Source organism: Elgaria multicarinata, chromosome 8 (genome assembly GCF_023053635.1).
Source record: "Elgaria multicarinata webbii isolate HBS135686 ecotype San Diego chromosome 8, rElgMul1.1.pri, whole genome shotgun sequence".
Taxonomy (NCBI): domain Eukaryota; kingdom Metazoa; phylum Chordata; class Lepidosauria; order Squamata; family Anguidae; genus Elgaria; species Elgaria multicarinata.
Genome location: NC_086178.1, coordinates 89,809,524 through 89,834,639, shown reverse-complemented (window position 1 = coordinate 89,834,639; position 25,116 = coordinate 89,809,524). Strand labels below are relative to the sequence as shown.

Here is a 25,116-nt window from a genome sequence, read left to right as displayed (position 1 = left end):
CATATTGGTAGATACTTGAGTTTGAGGTGTGTGTTTTCCTTGTTGGATCAAGTACATCTTGAAATAATTTTAACTCTGTTGAACTCCCATTGCTTGGAAGTATGGGATGCTCAAAGCATATGATATTACTGAAATTGTGCTTAGTTTTTTAAAACGTCTATTTTTACTTGCAGTCTGGATCTGAAAACTGCCCTATGAGATTTGTTAATTTGAACAGACCACAATGCCATATGAATAAACTGCTTTAGAAATTCTCCTCATATGGAAACTGACCTAAAGCCTTGCCCTAGTTCAAGAAAGGTGAGACAGTGGGCCTGTTCACACAACACGCTAACCCACACTCAGTGGTTTAGTGTGTGTTGTTTTGAACTGTGGGTTATAATGTTGTCTGATCTCACAAAGTTTTCCAGAGGGTGGGTTATCATCTGAGTGCAGCCAGGATGGCTTGTTAACCCTGCAGTGTGGTTTGTTAACCATCCTGAACAACTCAACAACAAACTATGGGTTCTCAGCATGGCTTGTTCAAGAAAATAAGCCACAATACATGGTTAACAATCCACCCTGGCTACATTTAGACAACATGATAACTCACCCGGTGGAAAATGTGCTGCATCAGACGGCACGCTAACCCATAGTTCAGAAAACGATTCACAGTTCAAAACAACACACACTCAGCCACTGAGTGGGGGCTATGGTTGTGTGAACAGCCCCATTAGGTGAATGAGATAGGTGAGGTAAGTTGCTGGTGTCCAATAATGTGTCATGCCTGTAAGATGTATAAAATCTTATAAAAAGGTTAAGAGGCCTTTAGTGGGGAGTAGAAACTGTGATAAGAAGTGTTGCCTATTCTTTTGTCCTTTTAACCATTGAATATTTTGGTTAGATTGCTATATTTAGATTTTAACATAAAATTTACAATATTTGCTGATAAAAAATTTAATGTACTGTAAACCATGATCATACTAAGGAATAGTTCTCCCTAAAGTACTACATGAGAAGCTGTGTCATCCATAACTGGAAATTATGCTTCTTAGTTTATATTAGTGATATTTGGATTTTTCATCTGTTGCTTCCTTTCTGAAATTAATGGGAATTGGGGAACATTTATTCTGGTGAGGAAAGGAAAGGAACCTCTCATGCAAGCACTGAGTCATTACTGACTCTTGGAGGGACGCCAGCTTTCGCTGATGATTTCTTGGAAGGCCTTATAGCGGGGTGGTTTGCCGTTGCCTTCCCCTGCCGTGATTACCTTTCCCCCAGCTAGCTGGGTACTCATTTTGCCGACCTCGGGAGGATGGAAGGCTGAGTCGACCCGAGCCGGCTGCCTGAAACCAGCTTCCACTGGGATCGAACTCAGGCCGTGGGGAGAGTTTCAGCTGCAGAAACTGCTGCTTTACCACTCTGCGCCACACGAGGCTCTTGTGTGACGCAGAGTCACACTGTGTGGCACACGAGGCTCTTGTGTGGCACCAGTCTCATTCTGGTGAGACTGACATTAATATTCTGCTCATCTTTTTAAAAAGCAGACAATATGCTATTTGGGAACAGTAGGGTCTTAGGGATGGCTTTAGGGAACTAACTGGTCTTGCAGAAGTGAAGCTACCTATGATGATTTGGCACATTGTGCACCTTCAGAACATACTGCAGGGATAAAAGGAAATAGGAAAAGATCACTGGAAGATTACTGCAAGAAGGATAATTCACAGTCTCCCAGATATTAAACTACGCAATCCAGATGGAACAGGGCCACAAACAGCCATAGCAAAGGAATGTCACCAGTAGTTTAAGAAGGCTTGTGCAAAACTAACTAAGCTGAAAATTACAAGGGAAGGCAAAAACAACTAAAGTCATTAGCCAGTTGGCCTTTTCCAGGTTGTTTCATGCATGTCTTTCTGGAATTCATGCACAGTTCACATAACACTGTTGGTGCTCTCATTACATGCCACTATCCTTCCTTTTCTCTTTCACCATTGGAGCATCTTATTTTCATTCTCGTTCTCTCTCTCTCTCTCTCTCTCTCTCTCTCTCTCTCTCACACACACACACACACACACACACACACACACACACACAGACAGAGAGACAGAGATAACTTGCCCTTTTTTCCTAATGCCCTTTAGTTAGGGGCATCTGCTAGCAAAAGCTAAATCTTGGGACTAGTACTTTGCTTCTCTAGTACTTGTGAGTGCTGCATCAAACTTATTGGAAGGTAAGATAAAGTGGACTCTAGTCCACAGATGCTTATGGCACAATACATTTGTTAGTCTTCAAGGTTCTACAAAATTCTTTGTTGGTTTTGCTGCAAGAGACTTAACAGGGCTTCTCCTCTGAAGACCACTTTTAATAAAACTCCCATGGAATTCTAGAAGTGAGTGCAACTGCTATTTCAGGCTAGGAGTTGAATAAAAAGTGAAATGCAGTGCAACCTCTGGGTTGTATTCAAAAGTGTCATTCCATCAGCAGAAGATGGAATGTAGTGTAGTTCTTCCCCACCTTAGCCCTCCCATGTGGCCCTCAAAATCCATTCTGGAAGGGCAGATTTGGGACACATGTGGGGTGCTATAGTGGGGAGAAAGGACAGCAAAGCCCCATTGCTCATGCGAAAATTGGATCAAACCCAGAGTTTTAAAGTGAATGTAGTTATAGTATTGTAGTTCTTCATATGATCCAGCTATTTGAGAACCACACCATTGCTTGTCTGAAATTTATCCTAAAGCTGATAAATTTGGCAATTAGAGGAAGTCAAGGTCATGCTCTGTACAAGCTAATCAATTCCCCCAAAATCTACTATATTCATTGGTACATAAATGTTTTATATTTGTCATCATCCTCACTTCATCAGAGATATTGCAGGGAAACAAAGCAAAGTACCCGTTAAATGAATTCTACATTTTCAAATAAAACAAGTTTAAACTTACTAAACATCAGGTCTTCAAGGAAATATCTGAGATCATACTGATTCTTTTACTGTGCTGCAGTTAGTAACTACATTGAAAAGACTTTGCCCCTTACTTCCGAGCAAAAAATTGAGTGACTGGAGTGAGAGGGCACAAGGCCTCTTCATTTTGGCAAAGCTGTAGAACACTCTGTAGCCTGCAGGCATTCCAAAATATGAGGACACTGGACAGATCTGGAAATAGCCCATCAATGTACTTAAAATGTTACATTAGACAGGGTGAGTGTATGCAGGAATGGAAAGAATGTGCAGTTTACCTGAACATGAATTTCTTTCCACTCATTTGAGGATGTGCGGTAAGGATTGTGGGCCTAGGATGGTCTTATTACATTACTTATATCTATCTATAAATATTTATATATTACTCTATGAGGCACCAAGTGATCTATATATGGACAGTAACTCAGTAGTAGGTGTCCCAGAAGGAATGCAGGTTCAATCCCCAACACCTGCAAGTAGAGCTACAAAATATCTTTGTCTGAAACCTTGGAGAGCTGCTGTCGATGAATGGCTGCATTTGGATGTCATGGTAAATCATGGTTTATTATGACACAAGCCATGAGCTTGTGTTTTCTTCCTCCTCAGGCATAGCCATAAGACCAGAAGCTGTTGCTTCCATTTTTAACTGTAGTTCATTGCTTTGTCCGAACCTGACAAACTGGGGTTAATCTTGATTACGGTTTGTTTGGAAACAAGCCAACTTCATAAGCAATGATTTGAAGTTGGCTTGTTTCAAATAAACCATAGTCAAGTTTAACCACAGTTTGTCAGGTTTGGGCAAAACAACAAACTGTGGTAAATCAAAAATGGAAGCAAAAGCTTTCGAACTTTTTGTGGTCACACCAGAGTGTGCAAGATTGGGCTCATTCTTGTCATAATCAACCTTGGTTAATCATGACATCCAAATGCAGGCACCAACAGACAATGATCTTTTACCTCTATATTACATATCAAGGATTAAACCTGGGACCTTCCACATGCAAAGCTGTGGTTTATCATAACATCCTAATGCACCCAGTGTAGATGATACTAGACTAGATGGACCTACAGGTCTGACTCAGTATTAAGCTGCTTCCTATGTTACTGTCATAGATGAGTCCACATTCTCCTTACCCTGTCAGCAATGCTTACAGCATCATGCATTCCCAGACAACTTACTTGGTCCATGTGTACATTCCTATGGTGGGGGTACTGAGCTTTAGCACTATGTCCCAGTATATGTAGCTCTTATGTCTGAATAACCTTGTTACCTTCATTCAAGAAAAGTGATTAAGAGTTGCTCTTCATAAAAATAACACAATTTTGGATTCTTCAAGTTCAAAAGTATTGAGAACCATGATCCTGGAATTATTTCTTTTTCTTTTTAAAGACACTCTGGGTTATGTGAGTGCTGACTAACCCTTGCATAAGTCACCCATGCTCATTTCACACAAGAAGCCACAGTATTCAAAAAGGCCACTGGTGTGTGCCGCAAACCACGATTACTTAAATAAGCCATAGTGGGCTGCGGCAATCACGTGTACTGGCCCACTGAAGCATTAATGTGGGTAACTGGATAGAACTGTACTGAAGCTTTGTTTCCTGTAAGTTTTTATTCTAAACAACATTAAACTCATTTGTCATACTTGTGAGTCTAACCTTTTCTTAGTGACAATCAAAATTGCCTATTTATAAATGGATATTCTTTGACATTTATTTGTTCACCATTTAAGAGATTTGACGTTTTTAGACAGTTAACTCTGGACTTTCCCCCATAATTCATTTTTCTCTTTTCACCTTCACTCATTTTTCAGAATCTTTTTGTAAAGATGATTATTAGTAAGCATTAAATGTAGTATTTAATGAAATATTTATTGGATTGCCTATAAAGCCCTGGCTAGTTCATGAGATAAATGCTGAGATAAATGTAGCATAGTAATCACTAAGGACAGAAGTACTCAATTTTGCACTTTTTTTCTTTTAGTGTTCAAGATAGCTTGTGTATTGTGTAGCTTGTGTAGCTGAATTCTGCACTTGAGAGATGGGTTCTGTTGTTGCTGCTGCTGCTGCTGCTGCATTAAGTTCAGTCATAGAGTTAGGCTGAAATATGTGCCTCTTGATTCAAGACACACAGAGTAGAATCAAATGCCAGTACTACCTGCAGGCAGATAGGTTTGGAGATGCAGAAAACACACATCCCACTACTCCAACTGTGCCCCCATAACTTGCATTGCTATTGTTTCACGTGGACATAATAAGAGACTGAATGGCATTCAATGGGAAAATACTTACTGGAACATTCTGTATCTTCTCCCTGTATTTCTACTCCATGAAATAGGAGTAGGATCCGAGTGTTTCAATAGTCTTTAAGTCTGTGCATGTGTATGTACATGCTATGATAAATCATATCAGGTGCCATTAATGGTGTTGAGTGGGTTGTTCCAAAATATCAAGATGAATAGCTTCAACTTTGTCTCAGATACTACCTTGTAGAAACAGTGTTTAGTTTTCAAAGTATTGGTTTGACATTCTAATTAGTTACAATTTCTCTTCTTCTCTGGACTGGCATAGTAACATCTTTCTATGGCAGCAAAGCTGAAGGATACATGATATAAAAGGGGGGATTTCATTTCTACTAGTGTGTGGATATATTTTGAAATCAGTGGTAACCAAGAATTCGATTTATATAGTAGAGAGTGAGACCAGTTACATATTCTGTCTCCACTAAGTACATGTACATTTCAGGGTTGGGATGGAGGCTGTATATTGGTATGCAAAGAGAAAATGCAGATTGTATTTGTAATAGCTTCAGGAAAATGTCTGCCACTTCCTTGTTTCCCACATTATCATAATGCTGAACTGCTGTTTACGTTAAAGGAAAGTGTGCCTATAAAGCAGAAAGGACCAGTGGGGAAGGGGTTAAATTCTCATTCAGCCTTGGTTGAAATTTGCTTTGGTGGCTTTAAATATATCCCTGAAATAACTTGTACACATACTGTGTTCAGATACCTTTTTCTTAATTTCTGTGGCATGGAACATTTGTAACTGGCCACAGAACTGAGGAAGAAAGAGAAGTGAACCATTAGATCAAATTAGTATCGTAGGTATTTTTGGAAGGAAATATTCATAAGTTACACTGGTCAAATGACATGATTCCCAAATGTCCTGATGTATGAATTGAAAAAAATGTTATACTTATTCAAACATCACCTGGGGAGTATTATATGTGACTAATACTTTCCATGAGTTTACTGTTCTAGGTGTTTACCATTCTCCAAAGGAAAATGAACTAACCCATCTTAAGATACATAAATGATATTTCTAAGACAGCATGGTCCTTAAATAGGAATAGGATATACTCAGATTTATTTGAAATTTTTATTACAAATTCTAAAGTGTCCAATCCTATACATGCTTAGACCAAAAAATAAATAAAAAGACCTACAATTCCCAGCATTCTTTTCTTTCAGCTAGGTCATGTTGGGAATTGTATAACTTTTTCTGTGTCAATATGCATAGGATTGTGCCCTTAAAGTCTTAATTTCAAAGGTGCCATAGGAACAACCCCAACCTAACTACATCAGAGCTTCTGTTCAAGGTACCATTGCACAGCTGTATTTGAAAAGTTTAAGGTGTCAGGCTTGGCAGGACTACTTAAGCTTTTATCCTAACCATCATTTCTTAAAGCACTTGGGTAGGTGCTGTCAACTTATATACTACTAAGGAGTTTCGTAGTTCCTAATAGCAGGTAGTTGGGGGGAAATGGGATTAGATGTATTTTGAGCTTTTGCTGAACATTTAACTCGCTTTGAAATAATTATCCTCTGAATTGCCTGTGGGCTGGCTCAATAACAATATTCAGAAATGTGGTTTGAAGAGGTTTATGCCACACAGATCCTGTTCAGACAACACGCTAAGCCATGGTGGTTAAGCATTTTGAGCTAAACATTATGGCTTAGCATGCCATATGAGCCATTCCTAACCATCGTGGCTACATAAACACGCTCACTAACCAATTGCTGCAAAAGGGTTAGCGGCCTAACCATGGCTTAGTGTGTTGTCTGAACAGGCCCACAGTTTTTTCTGTGTGGCAGTGTGGAGGTTTGCGTGTGGCAGGTGCCTGCTTCTGATCCATACTGTGGCTGAACTGGTGGGAAATGAGTCCACCTGGGGTGGAGCATCTGAGTGCCCAGTCTTCCTCCCACCCCACCCCACCCTGCTAGCAGCAGAAGTAGGGGGTGGCCATCTTAAGATAGGTATTGGAGTTATAACTGCTGCAGAAAAGTCCTAGTGATGAGCTGGACTTTTTAAACCTGCTGGAAGGATGAGAAAGACCAACACACTTGCCCTCTCTGAAAGAGGGAATGGTGGATTCTGAGGGTTTTTCCTTAAGATTAAAATCTTCCATTAGCCTTAACGCATACACGGAAGGAAACCAGACAACCAGCTTAACTTATAAACTTTTGTGTTTTTTTCTACTTTACTACAAAGTAGATCAATTTAAATACATAGTCATAATCATGATACAGACGAGACTGAAGGAATTGTAAGGTTTAACTTTACAGCATTCAAACAATGCCCATCTGAAATCTAGCCTCTGAACAATCAAAGCATACTTGTAGGAGTAGCCTAATAGATGTTTTACACAGGTAACATATCTTAGTATTTGGGTATTCCACTCAAATTTTCTCTGCTCAGTTTTGATTTATCTGAAATGAGAACCCTCCTTAGACTTTTGAATCAGTAAGTTTTTCTTTGAGCAAGAGAAACACTGGAATGTCTTATCCTTTTAGGAAAACAAATGTTGTGTAATAATGAAGTATATCTTCTGAAATTGTTAACATTTAACAGTGGCACATGATAAAAATAGTGGTGGTGTCCTTTAAAAACTTCATTAACTCCATATGACATGAGGATCTAGGGTCATCTGTTGTGTTCTGGGGACCATTGAAATGGGTATATTTTTGTTCAGATTTATGGTAGCCATTCCATCAAATAATTGGAGCATATATTCCACTGGGACTATTTATTCCTCTATCTCAGTCAGTCTATTTTGACTGGCAGAGGCTCTCCAAACCATGATACCTGATATGTTATAGCTGGAGAAGTTGAGGATTGAATACGACACCTTCAGCATGTAAAGTACACGCTCTACTGCATAACTGTGTTCCCCTCCCTCTTGGTGGGAAAGGTTATTCTCCCTGCTTGCTACCAATCTCAGCCGGAGAGTCACTTAATTCATAATTATTTTCTGTATATGAAAGATGCCATGGGTGAAGAAACCTTCATAGTCATTTGAAAAAGGCAGGAAGGCAACAGAGGAGATACTGTGATGTTTCTGTTCATTCTTAATGGCAACAGGACAAAGAAAAAGGGTTGGCATCTTAGGGCTTCTCTGAATTTGAGCCCTGGTATATGCTACTTAGCTGCCTCTCTGTAGCTAGACCAGGTACACACACACACACACACGGAAAGCAGAATGGCTGTGTAAGCAATAACCATAAAGATAACAGAATAAAGTTTTCTTTTTTTTCAGGAAGACTCCATTCCCTCTGTGGTCTTTTGTAGATTAATGTAGGCTGTTTGTCTTCTCTAGCTAATGCAAATACACATGCATAGAAATATATTTATAACAGCTCCCACATCTTTGCTAGTAAAAATGGAAGAGTCACAATGTGTATGAATCACAGTGTGTACATTTAAGGATAGGCAGGGGCTTCTTTTGTGGGCTCCATCATATGCCTTGATCCCAAAGGGCTTTTAATACTCCTCTTCCTAATGACAAGAGCAACATAACTTTGGGTAGACCTACCCTCTTTTATGAGTTAGCTGCTGACTCTGAGGCCCAGTAAAGATTGCCATGGTGGCTGGCAGGGGGTGGAAAGCTCACAGAAGGGTATGCCATTATTACCTACACCAGCACCAGTGGTCAGATTTGCAGTAGGTCGGGGTTCAGTGCCAGGATATAGATAGTGATCTGTTCTACAGTTCACTAAGATGATGGTGAACTTGGACCTCTATAGAGCATTCTTTTCCCATAGGTACCATCTTGCTACAGGTGTGTGCGTGTGCGTGTGCATGTGCCAGTGAGATACAGGCAAAGAGCTCTTTAATGCCTTCCTCCCAAGAGTGAAGATCAAGAGAGGCTCTGTCAAAAATTTCCAGTTATTCGTGTCCTCTGCACACTGCTGTCTACTTCTTTTTTGGAGAGTGATTAGCTGATGTATTTTTCAGGTGTTAAAGAGCACTTTGTGTCTCATCTTACAGTGAAGCTGTCAGTCGGCAGACCCATCGTTGCTGGCCCTTTAGCCATTATTCAGTTGAAAACACGTCCCATTTTAGAAATAAAATGCCAGCCTCATGATAAAAGAAAGGCCCCATATTCCAGGACAGAATCAAATCCCTATGATTCTTGTATGTCCTTAGTGTTTTGTGACTGTTAAAAGGAGAGAAATCACACTGTTTCTCTCTCCTCCCCTCCCTCTACTTTCATCCTTGAATAATGTCAGAAGGACCGACTTTCTTATTTCATCTGTACCTAGAGGTCATGTAGCAAAATGCTTAAGGGAAATTGCTATCAAAACTGTTTTATATAAGGAAAAAACAGAGTCCTTAAAAACTAACACTTTTATTGTGTCATATGATTTCGTGGACTAGAACCCACTTGGTCTGATGCATAAAATGTTATCCTCAAATGGCATACAGATATATACATGGATAGTGAAGTCCTTCCTAGCTCAGTTTGAAATTGGCTTGGTAATTTCTATCTTCCTCAGCAAATGTCTGTAAGAAAACCTAGTCTGACTTCAGGGAGTTCTCTCCCACCTTGTAATGTTGGTACAGCCATGCTGCTAGTCACACACATATGTGTTTAATCCAATTCCTCCCTGGGAATTGTAGCTTCCTGTAGTACCAGTTATGTTTTCAGCATGGCATAACATAGAAAACCAGTATCAGTTGAAACAAGCATGTCTGGGTACAAGAGGGAGTTTTAGATCTGGAAAGGAACTACTTAGAGACTTGACCTCAATAGAAAAGACTGCTTGGTTGTCTGAACATGTTGTTCACTTTAAAGAGATTTACCTGAAAGTTAACACTAAAGAACTGCATACCCCTACAAAGCAGATGTCTTAGGACTCCTGGTCTGCTGAATGCTGCTACTAATGAATGCCCAATTTATATTCAGAGCTCAAAAACGTCTTGTGGCTGAAATGACACTGGATTCATAATACAGCTAAGTATTACTCTTTTGACAAATTTGTAATACAAGCTTCACTGACATCACTGTACATGATGCAGAGGGGAAATTGTAAAGAAGGTGAGGGTGGAGGGAGACTGTGAAATGCAATCAGTACAGTAAGCCTGTTAACATTTCTCTGTGTAGCTTAAATGAATGCAGCATAAGCACATTGACTATTCAGTTGGCTATAACAGTCTTCCTAGCTTTGCTGTTCTGATTTTCCACCTGTAGTGTAAGCAAAATGCATGGTATGTAAATTAATAGAGTCAAATTTTCTGAAAAATTCCATGCTGAGATCTCCTTTATACGTTCTTGTGTTGAAGAATGGTCACTCCCTGTTTATCAGCTTCTATGAGTATCAAGAACAGGGTGCAGAGGTTAGCTTTCAGGCAGATTGCCAAGATTCTAGGCTCTCTGAATCCAAGTAACTACCCAAATTCTCCTCACTACTTTTGTGTAGAAAGGAATGTATGAGGATAGAAGAGGTACCAGAAATTTATGTAGTCCTTCTCCTCTTTCAACTTTATTAAGAAACAAACACATGGTTCACATGACAGCCAAACCTGACACAGTGACTTCAGTGTGGTTTGTTAACCACATACAAGCTATCCTGAGAACCCTTGGCTTGTTGTTGGGTTGTAGGTGGTGGCTTGTTTTCAGAGTGGCTTGTCATGATGTGCAAACCCAGCATGATGGCTTGTCTGTGGTTTGTTCCAAAAGGTGACAGAGCCACTTGCTAAGAGTGGCGAAAAACCCAACCAGTCCACTTGCTGCTTCATGGTCTTGCAAGGCCTATGTCAGGCTGGCGACACCTACATGCCTGATTCCCTTTCCCATTTGTAATTGCTGTTCGCTCTGCACAAATAGGTGAATTGCAAGCATTGAGCAGCAATTGACTGTCACATTTGTGTAAATTTGCACATGTTTCCTAATTTGCGGTCTGGTTGTGGATTTTTGTTTTGTTTCCTTTTTGAAATTGTATGCAAATTTAGTTGTACAAAAAAAAGAGGGGGGCAGAGACCGAAGCACACATTCCCCCCCATAAGCATGAAATCCCCCCTAAATGAAAATGCAGATTTTGTGGATATTTGTGCTGTATTTTTTCACTCCTGGGGAGATTTGTGCAAACACATATTAACTTGTGTGCATTAGTTAATGTGAATTTGCACAAATCTCCCCCAAACTGTCTCTTGGTGTCTGACAATCTATGAAACACAGACTGAACAGATTTAACAACCTGTACATCACTAGTTTTACTTCTAAAAAAAGTTGTGCCACAAAGGCCACTGGGATATTTGACAGAAGTGGGCAAGGGGGACCAACAGGGGAAGAAACCATGGCAAACAGAGGAGCGCCTGATCATCTGATGGCAGCCGCGTAGGTTAGCAATGTATTAAAGAAGCACTGTGATTTGTTTTCAGGGTGGCTTATTGTGACGTGCGAACTCACCCTATGTGTTTGCTCTGATGGCTGCAGTAGCTTCTTTGAGCATGAACGGATGCAGAGAGCTCTTTTCCCTTGAGCATCTAAGAAAAGATTGAAAATATATGCACGTAAAGCATGCTTAGTTGTGTGTTAAGGTAATCACGAAGGTCTAATGTTGTCAACTTTTTATCTGACAAAAGATCTATCTATATAATCTCTCTCTCATATACTCACAATCTCATGCTAGTTCTTTATCATTTGAGGTGCTGCATAAGAAAACTCTTCACGGATAAAATTGAAAAGTCCTCTGTCTAGTCATCAGACTTTGCTGCTGGTTGCATTTCTGAAAGCCTCTACATAATTTGTTAAAATATGCTATGGAATGGAATGCCTTCTTTAGAAGGGAGAAAAGCATGCGTACACACACACACACACACACACACACACACACGGCTGAGATGGCTGAGATGCAGTATAGCCCATCACTTACTTGACAGCCAGTGGTACTGAGATTGTTTTAGGAAAGCTTGCAGCAATCCTGTAATGTTACTGGGATTGCGGCCAACAGGTTTTGAGGTACTTGTATCTTGGAGCCAAAAATGGATTTTTATTTCACAGTGCAGAATTGGAAGCAAGATTTGTCTTTTCAGCCATAAGCAGCTAATTGGCTTGCTCTGGTTCAAACGTGACTAGATTCGTTTTTGAGGGCCTGCAGCATAACGATGCAGAATTTTAATTTTCCCTTAAACCTTTTAATTTTCTTATGCAGACAGTAGGAACTGAATATCTCCAGAGCTTCAGTATTCAGCTAATTAAGTGTCCCAGTGCTAGACTTTACCCTAAGACTAGAAATTAGAAATGTTTTAAGGTTATGCCATTATGGAATGTTCTGTTAGCTTGGAGTCCAGCAAATTAATCCAGTTTTTAGATGTCTTAATTCTGATGTGGAAGAATTGCACACCTGTTTTTTGTAAGTCTACAATGCCTTCATGTGTTTGCAAACACATTTGATAAAATGATTTAACACTGGGTTTTAAAACAAAGTACCTAGTTGGCCAGGATCTGTTCTACAATATGTACAGTAGGTATTCTAAACAAATGCAACCAGCATATACTAGACTGATGCGGACTTCATGTGTAATATGGTTTGTTGCCTTAACCTTGGTTAAGAGCCCAGATGTACAGAGGAACTATAATTGAACTATGCTGTGCCCTTGGGTAGTGAGATAGGAAGGCAAGGACACTATGGTTTGTTTGATACAAATGCAGCACTTAACTATAATTATTTGCAAACCCACTTCAACATAGTTTCATATCCTGGTTTGCAGCCAATCCTTATCTATGGAGTGGTTATTCAAGTGTAAAGCTTAAGCATGATTAAGGAAAAGAAATCATGGATAACACATTATATCTGCATAAAGCCATTGATCAAAAAGAAAAAGTGGTGTCAATTAAATCAGTACCATCTACAATGGTAGCCGGTAGTCTGTTTAAAATCCTGGCTGCCACTTTCTATCCCGTTAACAAATGTTTCTCAAGGGGTGGGGGTTAGCTGCCTGTGTGCTCAAGGGATTTTTTAAATGCTACCTACTATTACCACTGCAACAGAGATCAGACATAAGCTGACACTTTTTACCGTTAGGATGCAACACACAGATGCTGCTTGGCTCCAGCAAAGAAAGGGGATGTGACCATGCTCTTCTTTTATTCTGCTTCTCTTCCCACCCCCACACCCCACTGTTCGGTGTGAAGCCAAGCAAGACTCTATTTGTTCCACAGCAGGTGGTAGGGTGTAGGGATAAAGGAAATGGTAAAGGTCCAGGATGACACTATAGAGTTGTTAAAGATAGGCATGACCTCTGTGTTGTAACTGTGAGCGTTATTTGTCATTTACCATGGTCATGTATCCATAAACAGAGAGTAAGGATATAAAAATGCCAAACTCTTCCACTTGCCTGTTCACAGCCTGGTAAGACCCTGCTTATCTCTTCAATTCTTTGTTGCCAGATGCTCTTAAAAGGTAAACACATGCCTCCAATTGAAACCTGGATGTAATTATACTGTATTGCTTCCTGAACTAATGCCAAAACATTTTCGCTATTAACTAAATGTCATCGAATGATTGGTTGTGAAGCATAATCAATGAAGTCTGGAAAGAGCGTTGAGTTTTATTTGGACCAAAAACTTCATTATTCTGCTGAATTCTTATAATATTGTTTGGTACCAGGTGTTAACTTCTGTTACCCTGAAGATCAGAAGCTGAAATTACTCAGCACACTATAGTCAGGAAAGGATTGATGGTTTCATAAAGTAGAAATGAATCCGCTTTGTATAGCATTGAGGGCTGGGGAAACTAACTTAAAACTCAAAGGTTGTAGATTCATTTCTTTCAGGAATAGATAACACTCTAAGTGTTGTTGAACTGCAACATCCATCATTTCTAACCATTGGCCATACAAACTCGATGTTATGTGAGAGTCCAACAGCAACTGCAGGACCACAGGTTGCCCATTCCTGAGAGAAATGAAACCAAAACCCTTGAACTCCCATCTTACCGAACCAGTATGGCCAATGGTCAGGAATGATGGGAGTTGTAATCCAACAACATCTAGAGTGCCACAGGTTTCCCACCCATGATTCATCTCAATGTTTCTACTCACTGCACTGTTAATTTCTTTTATGTCATTTCCATTAGTGATGACTCACAAATAACAACAACAACAACAATAATAATAAATTATTTGTTACCTCCCTTTCTCTCCGGATGATACTAGGCTTACGTTCAAAGTTCTCTTACTCAACATAAATGTCCATTCTAGTAATATTGTCTATCTTATAGAATCGCAGCATAGTATGACTGGAATCTTGAAAGTCATCTAATACAACCCCCCAATGTTGAAGCTTATATTTTTACATTTTACCCTTGGTATATAAAATCAAACTGACAAGGGAAACCAAACTATATTATACTAGACAAGAATTGTTTTGAGGCCAAAGAATATATTAAGAGAAGCCCAGAGGACTTGAGCAAAGTTTCTTTGCTGTTTGCTAAAGTCCAGCCCTTCAAACCTAACTCCATCCATTCTCTCATATTTGCCTCAGTTCTTTCTCAAGGCAGAACAAAACAATGGATTTGGAAAATCCACTGCAAATGAGTTATTGTTCCTATCTTTACCATTCAGTAACCTTTCCACTTCTTGAAAAGGCTTGTTGCCATAATCTTTTGGTTACAGTCCATCTTACTCAACGTTTGTTGATGATAGCTAAATGTAACATCCATGGTAAGAAGCAGTATGATTTTCAGAGACTTCTATCTGTGCAAAGATATGCCTTTCCACAGCATGGCCTGGTGCAGCACCTGTACCTGCAGCTAGAGAAAATAGATCTGGCCATCATGACATATGCCTTAATTGTAGTTAGTTACCTCTCAGTTGGATTACTGTAACGTGTGATATGTCAGCCCTCTGCATAATGCTATTCTTTTGCTGTTGCAGTAGCAATTATTTCCAGTTGGTTTCTGGATTAAATTCAAGGGGCTGGTTATTGCATTTAAAGCTCTGAATGTCCTTGGACCAGGACACAGCTAGGATGCACAGCTGGTGGGAATGCAAGAGAGAGCCTTCTCTGTGGTTGCCACTATTTTATGGAACTCTGCCCTGCAAGATCCATCCAGCTTTCTCTTTAATGATCTTCCACTGCGTTTTGAAAAAAACCACATGCTCCTGGTTAATCTGTATATTCTCTGTCATTTATGTCTGCTTTTAGTTTTTGTGGTCTTTAACTTTGTACTTGTTTGCTCTTGATTTTGTATTTCCCCCCTGTACCTTTGGATGGGAAGGTAGAATACAAATTTGCTAAAATAAAAATAGGTTCTAAACTAGCATGGCAATGCCTACATTCTTCAGTTTAGCAATCCCCTATTTTGGGATGGAGAAGTTATCCCTTTTCTTCTTGTATATGTAAAAAAAAATGGTATCTGGATATGAGCTCATAAGCTTTGAAATAGGGCAGGGTATTTTTTTTTAATAATAATAATAATAATAATAATAATAATAATAATAATAATAATAATAATAATAATAATACACTTCCAGGGTTATTTATTACACTTATATCTCACTCCTCCTCCAAAGAGCTCAGAGTGGTTTATGTATTCTTCCCAGGCAGTGTCCTATCCTGGTATTATTCGAGTGCCGTATCTGCTTAACCACAGCAGTTGGAACTGAGTCATATCCCTTTGATTAACATACGTACAACCAAAGTAGCATTCCTTCTTGCTGGTTTAACAAGCTACAAGAGCAGTGACGATACTTGCTGTTATTACCAGGAAGTAATGTTATTGCTGGTACCTAGTATGTTTTTCTAGAAAAGCAAAGTGAGAATCAGATCCATTCTGATTCAATGGTGAATGCATATCTGCAGCCTCTTGATTATGTCTTATTGTTCTGTTGCTTTCAAAATGGGACCTGTTGTATCGCATTGCAATAAGTGGCCAGCAGTTAGGTATCAACAGCTGTATGCTGACCACATGATACATGGCCTCAATCTTTTATCCTCTTAATAACATCTTATATGAAAACAGGTGTCACAGCCTCAATCTAGCTTAAGGATATGTATGGGCCCAGGCAGAAAGAGAATTAATGATCCCGTCTACCTTGTTTCTTCAGGCAAACATTTGCACCTGGGTAGAAGCTGTGGGCTAATTGGGGTAAGAGATGCAGGACTATACAAAGACAGAAGAGCCCAGTTAAGAAATTTTAGAGACTCTGGCAATAAGTGCAGCAAGGAAGATTGCTGGGAACAAGTAGTAATAACAGCACAGAATATGGGTTGTTTAGAATGCCTGTTAAGAAAAGGGGGGGAAGTTGATGGGGTGGATAAACTTTTTTTTGCCTTCACATAAGAGATTATTTCAACCTACAAGTTCTGTGCTGTTTTAAAGCTGGAACTCCATTTCAAAATGCTTGAGAAGGGAGCCTGCACTATTTCTAGATATGACTGGCATGAGCATCATACTAACTATTGCAGTGGTATAACAAGAGGATAGCCAGCATTTTCTCCTCCTGTAACAGCAGATGCTGTTGTAGTGAATATAATATAAACCAAGATGAACCACAATGATTATGTGATGCTAGTAAACTAGTTCTTGGAAGTATTTATGGACTGTTTTGAGTAATTATGAGATTTAGAGCTATATCCTACAAATTCTGAATTTCCTTCAGAACCATTCCTACATAACTACACACTATCTAACCTACTACCATTATAACTCTACTATAAAATTGGATGAACCAAAACTTTGAGCAAAGTCCAAAAAGTTAGAACATAAGAACATAAAAAGTGCCCTGCTGGATCAGACCAAGGGTCCATCTAGTCCAGCACTCTGTTCGCACAGTGGCCAACCAGCCATCGGCCAGGGATGAACAAGCAGGACATGGTGCAACAGCATTACTACAGTGTATAAATCAACGCAGAGAGTACTTTTTACAAGTAGTTTTAATACAATACTTTGAGTGTTTCTATACTGATGGTGCCTGACTGTTCCTGACTGTTAGAGCAGTACAACAATGGAATCAGTTACCTAGGGAAGTTGTGGACTCTCCCACACTAGAGGCATTCAAGAGGCAGCTGGACAACCATCTGTCAGGGATGCTTTAGGGTGGATTCCTGCATTGAGCAGGGGGTTGGACTCGATGGCCTTGTAGGCCCCTTCCAACTCTGCTATTCTATGATTCTATGCCTCCCTTCATAGGCATACATTTTAAGCGGTTTTTTCTTGTAGCATGGATAGAGATTATGCAAAGCGGTCCCTGTCAGTTGCTCCCAAGATGTGGATGTGTGACCATGGGTTATCTTGTCTCCTATGCAGTATGAGAACCTATTTGCAGCAAAGTCATCCACCTATGAGAGAGCACCTATTTTTCATCTACTTTTACCACTCATTCCATAGAAAACAATTTGTTGTGCTTTGAAACATTGGAAGTGTAACTATCTGCTAACTAGCACTCAGCAATAATAGCAAGCTTCCTAAATGTCCATGTGCTTATCAACCTACACAGCTGTGGGTTTGTTGGTTTTGCAGTGCTGTATTAAAAGACAGAATTGCTTTATCATTTTTTGAAATACCAGTTCTAGAAGTACAGTAATGCATCACTGTATTAAATCATGCCTGCAGGCAACATAATCATGAAAGAAAGATCAGTTTTTGAAATATATATATATATATATATATATATATATTATTAACATGTATTTATTATTTAATTTAATAAAATGTCTAAGCTGTTTACATGTAAATATTAAAATCTAATTTAAAATACATTATTAAAAACAATTTCAACTACAATAACAATAAAAAGCAATACAAGGAACAGTAAGATGGAACAGCATATTATTAATTGCAATTAATTACAAGCCAGAGAAAGCCTGGGTGAACAAGTGAGTTTTTAGGAGGTGTTTAAAATGTACCACATTTTCTGCCTCCTGAACTGCATGGGAGAGGCTGTTCCAGAGCGTGGACAACCCCACAGTTAATACACAGGAAGCATTAGGCCGGCCGGCCAAATCATATAGTTCAATAAAGCTATGAGAAATTAGGAGTAGCATGGTAACTATGGCATATAAATTAGGGGTGTGCACGGACCCCCCGATCCGCTTCTCTTCCAGATCCACAATTTGCGGATCGGGCCGCTTCACTCCGCCCCACTCCGCCTATAGTCCGCTCCGCTCCGCTGCGGAGCTCCAGATCCAGATCAGAGCTCCGCTTTCCCCCCATAGCCTTGCATTGAAATCCAAAAAAGTCTATAACTTTTTTTCTGTTAAAGTTAGAAACCTCAAGTTTGGCACCATGACACCTCATGGACGTATACACACGCATGCCAAGACTCAAGCCAATCTAAGCGTCCCCTGATTTTTGGGGAATTTATGAAAATCGGACACCCCATTTTCAGACATGGACTGTTCTCTGACAATTTGACAGATAAAAAAATTGGAAGCAGGCACCTTCACAGATGCCATCTAGATCCACAATCATGACAAGTTTCAAGCAAATCCCATCATCCCCTGATTTTTGGCGGGGCTTAAACCTGTAACGCACCACCCATAACCCCAATTCACACCCCTTTCGATATCTCCGTCAATTTTCACGATAGAAACCTCAAACTTGGCACCATGATAGATTATCCATGGATACACATGCATGCCGAGACTCAAGCCAATCCCATCATCCCCTGATTTTTGGAGAATTTATGAAAATCGGACACCCCATTTTCAGACATGGACTGTTCTCTGACATTTTGACAGATAAAAAAAATGGAAGCGGGCACCCTCACAGATGCCATCCAGATCCACATTCATGCCAAGTTTCAAGCAAATCCCATCATCCCCTGATTTTTGGCAGGGCTTAAACCTTTTAACTCACCCCAAATCAAGTCCCATGCTAGAACTACGTCAATTTTCACGTTAGAAACCTCAAACTCAGCACTATGATAGATTATCCATGGATACACATGCATGCCGAGACTCAAGCCAATCCCATCATCCCCTGATTTTTGGGGAATTTATGAAAATCGGACACCTCAGTATCTCAGTGATTTAAAGCTGCAGACAGCTCAATGGGGCCATTTCAAAGGAAATCCCAACATGCCATGAATTGGGGAGTAGATAAACCTATATGAATCTTCTTCCACACTTGAAAAATTGATTTGGAACTTCCAAAAGTCTAAGTGAGTGCAGGAAGGATACCATATTGTACTTTAAAAAATGGAGGGGAGAAAACCTTAGTTCCAAGTTGCAGCCTTTGAATAAATCATCCATGTCTTAATGCAAGCAGCAAGAGGAACTTACTGAGAAGATCAAGCAATGGATGGCCTGTTTCTCATAGAAAACGCCAAGCTGAGTCAGTTCAAGAAATTATTGCAGCTGGCTAACTTCTGTAACAAACGGTACATGCAAGTGGCCTGCTTTCAAGAATATTGTAATGACCGAAGTGAGGACCTTTAGAAGATTGCTGCAGCTACTTCTGAAATTAGGAAAAAAATGCATTCTTTTCTAATCATGAAAGTAGCCCCTCCAATCTACTGTTAAGTCCCCACTTCAGAAGTTAAGTTTATTCACGGAAAAACAGCTGGGAAACATTTCACAATATAATGTTGGTGTTGGCTCTGCGTAAATATCAACTGCTATATTCCTAGACATCTTTTCTTTTTCACTTACATTAATGTGGATGGCCTAACAAGATATTAAAGGTGTTCTAAATACAGGATCCGCACAGTATTAAACTTTATTTTTGAAATGTTCCTGAAAACAATTGTTTCTATTAATAATTTAATTTAGAGATTAAGAAGTTGCATAGGTACATGGCAATGAACTCAAGAGAGATCTCAAATGAATTTATTAACCGGACCTTTTGGGAGGGAGAGATTTTATTTGGTAATTGTGTTGCTATGTTTCCAGCAAACTGAAACTCAAATTTCATTATCAAATAAGTAAAAAATCATTACAATGCAGCAGATTTTAAAATGAGCTGTTTAAATTCTGCCATTGTGTGGGGTGGTTTTGATCACAGAAATGAACAAACCATTTAAGGCAGAAATCTGCAGTTTATGTAGATTAATCAATAATTCCAAGTAGTCCCTCTTACGCTTTCCTTAATATAGATACTCTTTCACACACAAACATTTTCCCTTTCTGCTTCTGCAAGTTTGTTTGTATAACAATGTGTTACACTGAGCAATGTGGTTAGTTGTCCTAGCTATGATTCCTAAAGGGATGTATCACTTTGATTCTGTATACAATAATGTCCCATTCTGTTTGTTTTGTACATCATCCTTAGATAAATTCTATTCCTGGAATCTTTTTGCGGTCTATTATCACCCCCTCCACCCCCACCCCCACCCCACACCTTTGACTTAAAATAAAAATCTGTTCCCAAAATACTGCTTGGCTAAAGTATTTAGCTTAAAGATTTCATGACCCCTAAAGTATTTCTTCCCCCCACCTTCTAAATCAGGTGAACAAATTTTGTAAGGTGTGAGAGTTGGATCGTGAAGAATTTCCATACTGAATGACAGATGGCAACAAGAGGTAGTGCTCTTGTAAGATTCTCCTGATTTTTTGTCTTTCCTGCAGTGGGTAGTAGGATGTGGCTAGATTGGTATCCTGGCATGGGTCATCTGAAATAACCTAGCATTTGCTGTTTTATTAATAAACCTTGCCTTGCTGTGTTCATTTTTCTAGGCACACCAAAGGCTTCCTCCATGGCAGACCATGAGAGTGGTTTATTGCAGTACTGTAGTGCCCTCTGATGGTGAGTACAATAAACAAATTGGTTAATAAGGGATTTCTGTTCAAATGTTCAAGAGTTGTATATTTGCTTTTTTTTAATTAGGAATATAACTCAGGAGATTCTCCATGTAAATCACAGCAAGTGAGATTTAAGTAGCAGGCAGAAGCAGTTCAAAATCTGATGAAGAAGTTAATTTGTTGAAAGAAATTACACCATGACCACTCCTTGGTCTTTCAATACTACTAAATTCCAAGAAGTGCATTGTTTTCTAGGTAACTTCTCCTTTTCCTGCTCCTTGTTTAGATAAGGATCTTTCTTCATGATTATTTGGTGACATAATGGCAGCTGTCATTCCAAAACATCACTTTGCCAGCCTAATTTAGGGCTGTCGTTTCAAGGTCAAGTCTGTGTCTTGAAGGTCAATCATGTTTTTTTCTTACAGAGACTCAAAATGTGTGACTGTTTGGTCTTCTTCAAAAGCTAACTCAAAATATATAATTCAGTTTTACATTTATTTTTCCTCATTTTTTCTTTATGTTTTGTAAATGGAGGTTTAGCCTAGGAAAGCTTCACAAATGCTGCTTTAAAAAACTTTTGCATTTCCTCCATCTTACTTTGAATTTGGAACCTGTACAGCTAGAATTCATATGTGATCTTAACCTGGTATTTTTCAGCTTCCTCTGTTGTGCATTCACACCATCTACAATGCATGCTTTCCAAATAAAAATAGATTATTGGTGTCACTTTTCAAAATTCCCTTCCATCCATCAATAATTTGTGCTTATGAATGGTTGTAGTTGCTCAAAACTATCTGTGGATTCCTCCTCTATTATCTGGTTGTGGATCATCTGGTCCTGAGAATGCTGCAAAGGAATTCTAAGGTCAGCCTGGTTCAACCAGAAATGGAAATAAGACATGGAGTCTACAATCATATGGAAACATTTTGTCTGACAAAACGCCAGTGAATGCCTCATGGAACCACAGAATCCAACTAACCAGAATAATTTTTTAAAAAAACCAACAACAAGCCTTCACAGTCCTCTAAAGGAAAATTAAAGTACCTGCATCCTGGAGACAAGTGTCTGGTTGTGTTCCAGAATCCTAAGGTGTTGCTGCATTTTTTCAGCTGTTATAATAAGATGGGGTCATCTGCCTAGCTACATGTTGTGTGCGTGGCTTAGGTCTATACCTTTTTTTCTCTTGTATGTAGTGTAATGTGAATTTGTTGTACTTTTGGAAAACTTGAAAACCCAGTTTTCAAATGTACAATAAAACAATTTTTCTCAAATATTTTTAAAAATACTATTTTTAAGAATTAAAAATGGATTTGAGAACTCATTTTAATAGTAACCTCCCATTTAAAACCATAAAAAGTCAAATGCTATCAAGAGTTATGTGTTTTCAAAATGTTGGGGGTACGTTGGCACATCTCCAATTATAGTGTATTAATAAAAGTTGCTTCAAGGGAAAAAACATAATTGGTCAGTAAAATAAATGGTGTTTCTTGCTAGGTTTGTTGTATGACCATAAAGGCCTTTAATAGCTTAATACCTCCAGTAGGGATTTTAAATGGCAAGAAACATAATCTCTTCACCCAGATGGTAGCAAGTTCTTTGGTCTAAGAAATCGCCACTTGTGGGTGGTGGTTGAAATTATTTGCCACAGTAGCACCATTGAGTAACGTCAAGCAAGTCTTATAGACTAAACTACCATTGCCTTTTATAAGAAAAACACATATGAGTTCTGCGCCTGAGCAGAGCCCTGTTTTGGGAAACGTCTATAGCTGAGGAATGCTTTTGGCGGGAACCGTTCTCCACTGTACAACTGTGCATTTCCAGCAGGTTTCCACCCGTCTCCTCAGTTCTCTTTCAGCCACCTTGCTGGCTGCTTTATTGAAAACTTTGCTCTTTAAAAGGAGACTTGTTGTGTTTTGTTGAGGTCATTCATGGTAGTTGAATTTACTTGCCACAGTATTGAAGCATTTTGGTAGTACCATTGAGTAACATCAAGAAAGTCTTGTAAAAGGCAATGGTAGTTTAGTCTTATAAGAAGAAAAAAAAACTCCAAAATCCAAAACACACACACAAACTATAGCATTCTGATGATGAATTCTGGCAAACTCAAAAGCTTGCTCACTGTTTTCTGATATTTTGATTGAACTTAATAAAGGTATTGCCCAACTGTGGATTTTAAGAGCAAGTAAGGGTGTTGATAATGAAGGGTGAAGCGTTCACACTACAAATGTTCTCTATAGATCAGTGTGTTACATATGTTGAGCTTGTGAGGCAGCATTTGCTTTTAAGATACAGAATTTAATTGCCATCACACACAAACTTCAAGTTCCCCAAATGAGTCCTAGAACCAACTGCTAGGGAGTTGAAGCAGACCTAGTGGCGTGATTGAACAGCTGTTTGCTATGCTGGAAGCCTGGATGCCAGTACTTGCTGTAATTCTGTATATTTCCTGTTCACCTTCTATGTAAGATAGGCAGACATTTTTCTGTGGTGATTTGCACGTTATATATCTATCAGGAGAGTGGTGTGTGTAAAGTATGTGTGCAGGGGTGGGAGGAGAGAATAAAATTATTGCCTTGCCTGTACAATTTTCTTCTCTGTATAGACAGAAGGTCATTTAGCTCAGGGATAAGTCGCTCTTTGAGAAACAGATATGCAGGGTGGTCTTGAAGTTACAACAGCTGAACTAGTAACAACATCAAATTATGCTGGAGGGGGGAAATGAACAGGGAAACATATCTCCAATCACAGTATAGAAGGCTATTATTTATTAATTAAAATATTTGTATCCTGCCCTATCACTGGGATCTCAGGACGGTGTACAGAGAAAATCAGAACATTATAAACATAAATAATTTACACAACTAAAAATGTATTAAATCGTTAACAAATTAAATCCAGTAGAATTTTTTTAAAGCAATAAAACAATTAAAACTATGTGTAACCATGGAGAATTTAGCCCTCGAAGGCTTTGATTTAAAAAAAAAAACATGTTTTAACTTGCCGCCAAATTAAAGCCAGTGTCGGTGCCAGTCAGACCTCCAAGGGGAGGGTATTCCACACGCGGGGTGCCACATATAGGCTAGAAACCCAAACACCTAGGCCCTCAGGAATGGGTAACTGGGATCTGAATGTTCTCCTGTCTTTAAAGAAAAGAAGGATATACAACTGAGAAAGAAAATCTTGTTTTCTCTTTCTAGAAGCAAGAGAGCATTCTACTTAAGCATGTGAAAAAGCAGTATATCCTTTAGTTCAGCAAGGCAAAGTATCTACTGTAAAAATGTATTTGAAGATGTGGGTTAAGCCTTACAAGTCAGTTCTTCTATTTTGGAATATCATAGGTGAATGTCTATGGTTATGATGCAAAATCGGTGTCACCCACCAAGAGGGAGGAACCTTAGGGGAACCCTGAGATTTGCAGAAGTACATTAAAAATTAAGGAGAGGGCAAAAAGGCCCCAAATAGGAGGAAACAGACTGGGTGTGTGTTTCCAGGACAGAGGAGAGGGGAACACGCATGGAATGAAAGTCTATCCATGCTGTTAACCCAAAACTCAGCTATAGCTCAAAACATGGACACAGTCCCTCTTTCCACACTTTTGAAGCCATGGATCAAGCTGACTGGCCCAGTCCCCTCCTTTAGTCCCCATCTGAAGCAGAGCACTGTGTCCAGCACTGGGCAGCCCCATTCCCCCAACCTGTGGAGATGCTCCTTTTGTCAGCAAGGCAAACCTTGAATTGAGCAAGGCCAGTTCAGACAGGATGGCATGCTGTGGCTTGCCAAGAACCAGGAAGTAAATGCAGATAGGCTTGGTTCTTGCCATGGAAGGCCCAACACTAGGACTGCCTGAGGTAAAGTACCAAGATGGCACTCATTTTATGTTCAGACTGGCCATTGAATCTTACTCCCAACACTGGTGACAGGATTGCATCTAAGGGCGGCATGCTCACTTAGGAGGCCCTGGGCAAGCTATTTGGTGCCACATATATGGCCTCCAAGACCTTGCTGCTGCTCTCCATCATCTGCTGCCCAAGACATTTGCCTCATTCTGCTTCAGTCCTTCCCTGCACACATAGCTATGTACAATTTCTCCTTACTGTGGCTGGGGTCAGAAGTAGGGGAGAATCAGTTCCTATGTTCTGTAGAAGCAGGGCAGGATGGGTGATGTTTGATATGAACAAAGGATTACCTCATCCTGCATAGCATCTCTTTTGAA

At 39.5% G+C, this 25,116-nt stretch overlaps 1 protein-coding gene across 2 annotated transcripts in view; it reads left to right on the top strand.

Annotated features, from left to right (window-relative positions):
* The window catches only part of MCU (mitochondrial calcium uniporter), a 112,406-nt gene that overhangs the window by 70,580 nt on the left and 16,710 nt on the right, over positions 1-25,116 (top strand). For both annotated transcript variants that reach the window (XM_063132982.1, XM_063132983.1), the window contains exon 2: positions 20,838-20,907. In XM_063132982.1, coding sequence (XP_062989052.1) covers positions 20,838-20,907 — 70 coding nt within the window. The remainder of the gene's footprint in view (positions 1-20,837; positions 20,908-25,116) is intronic.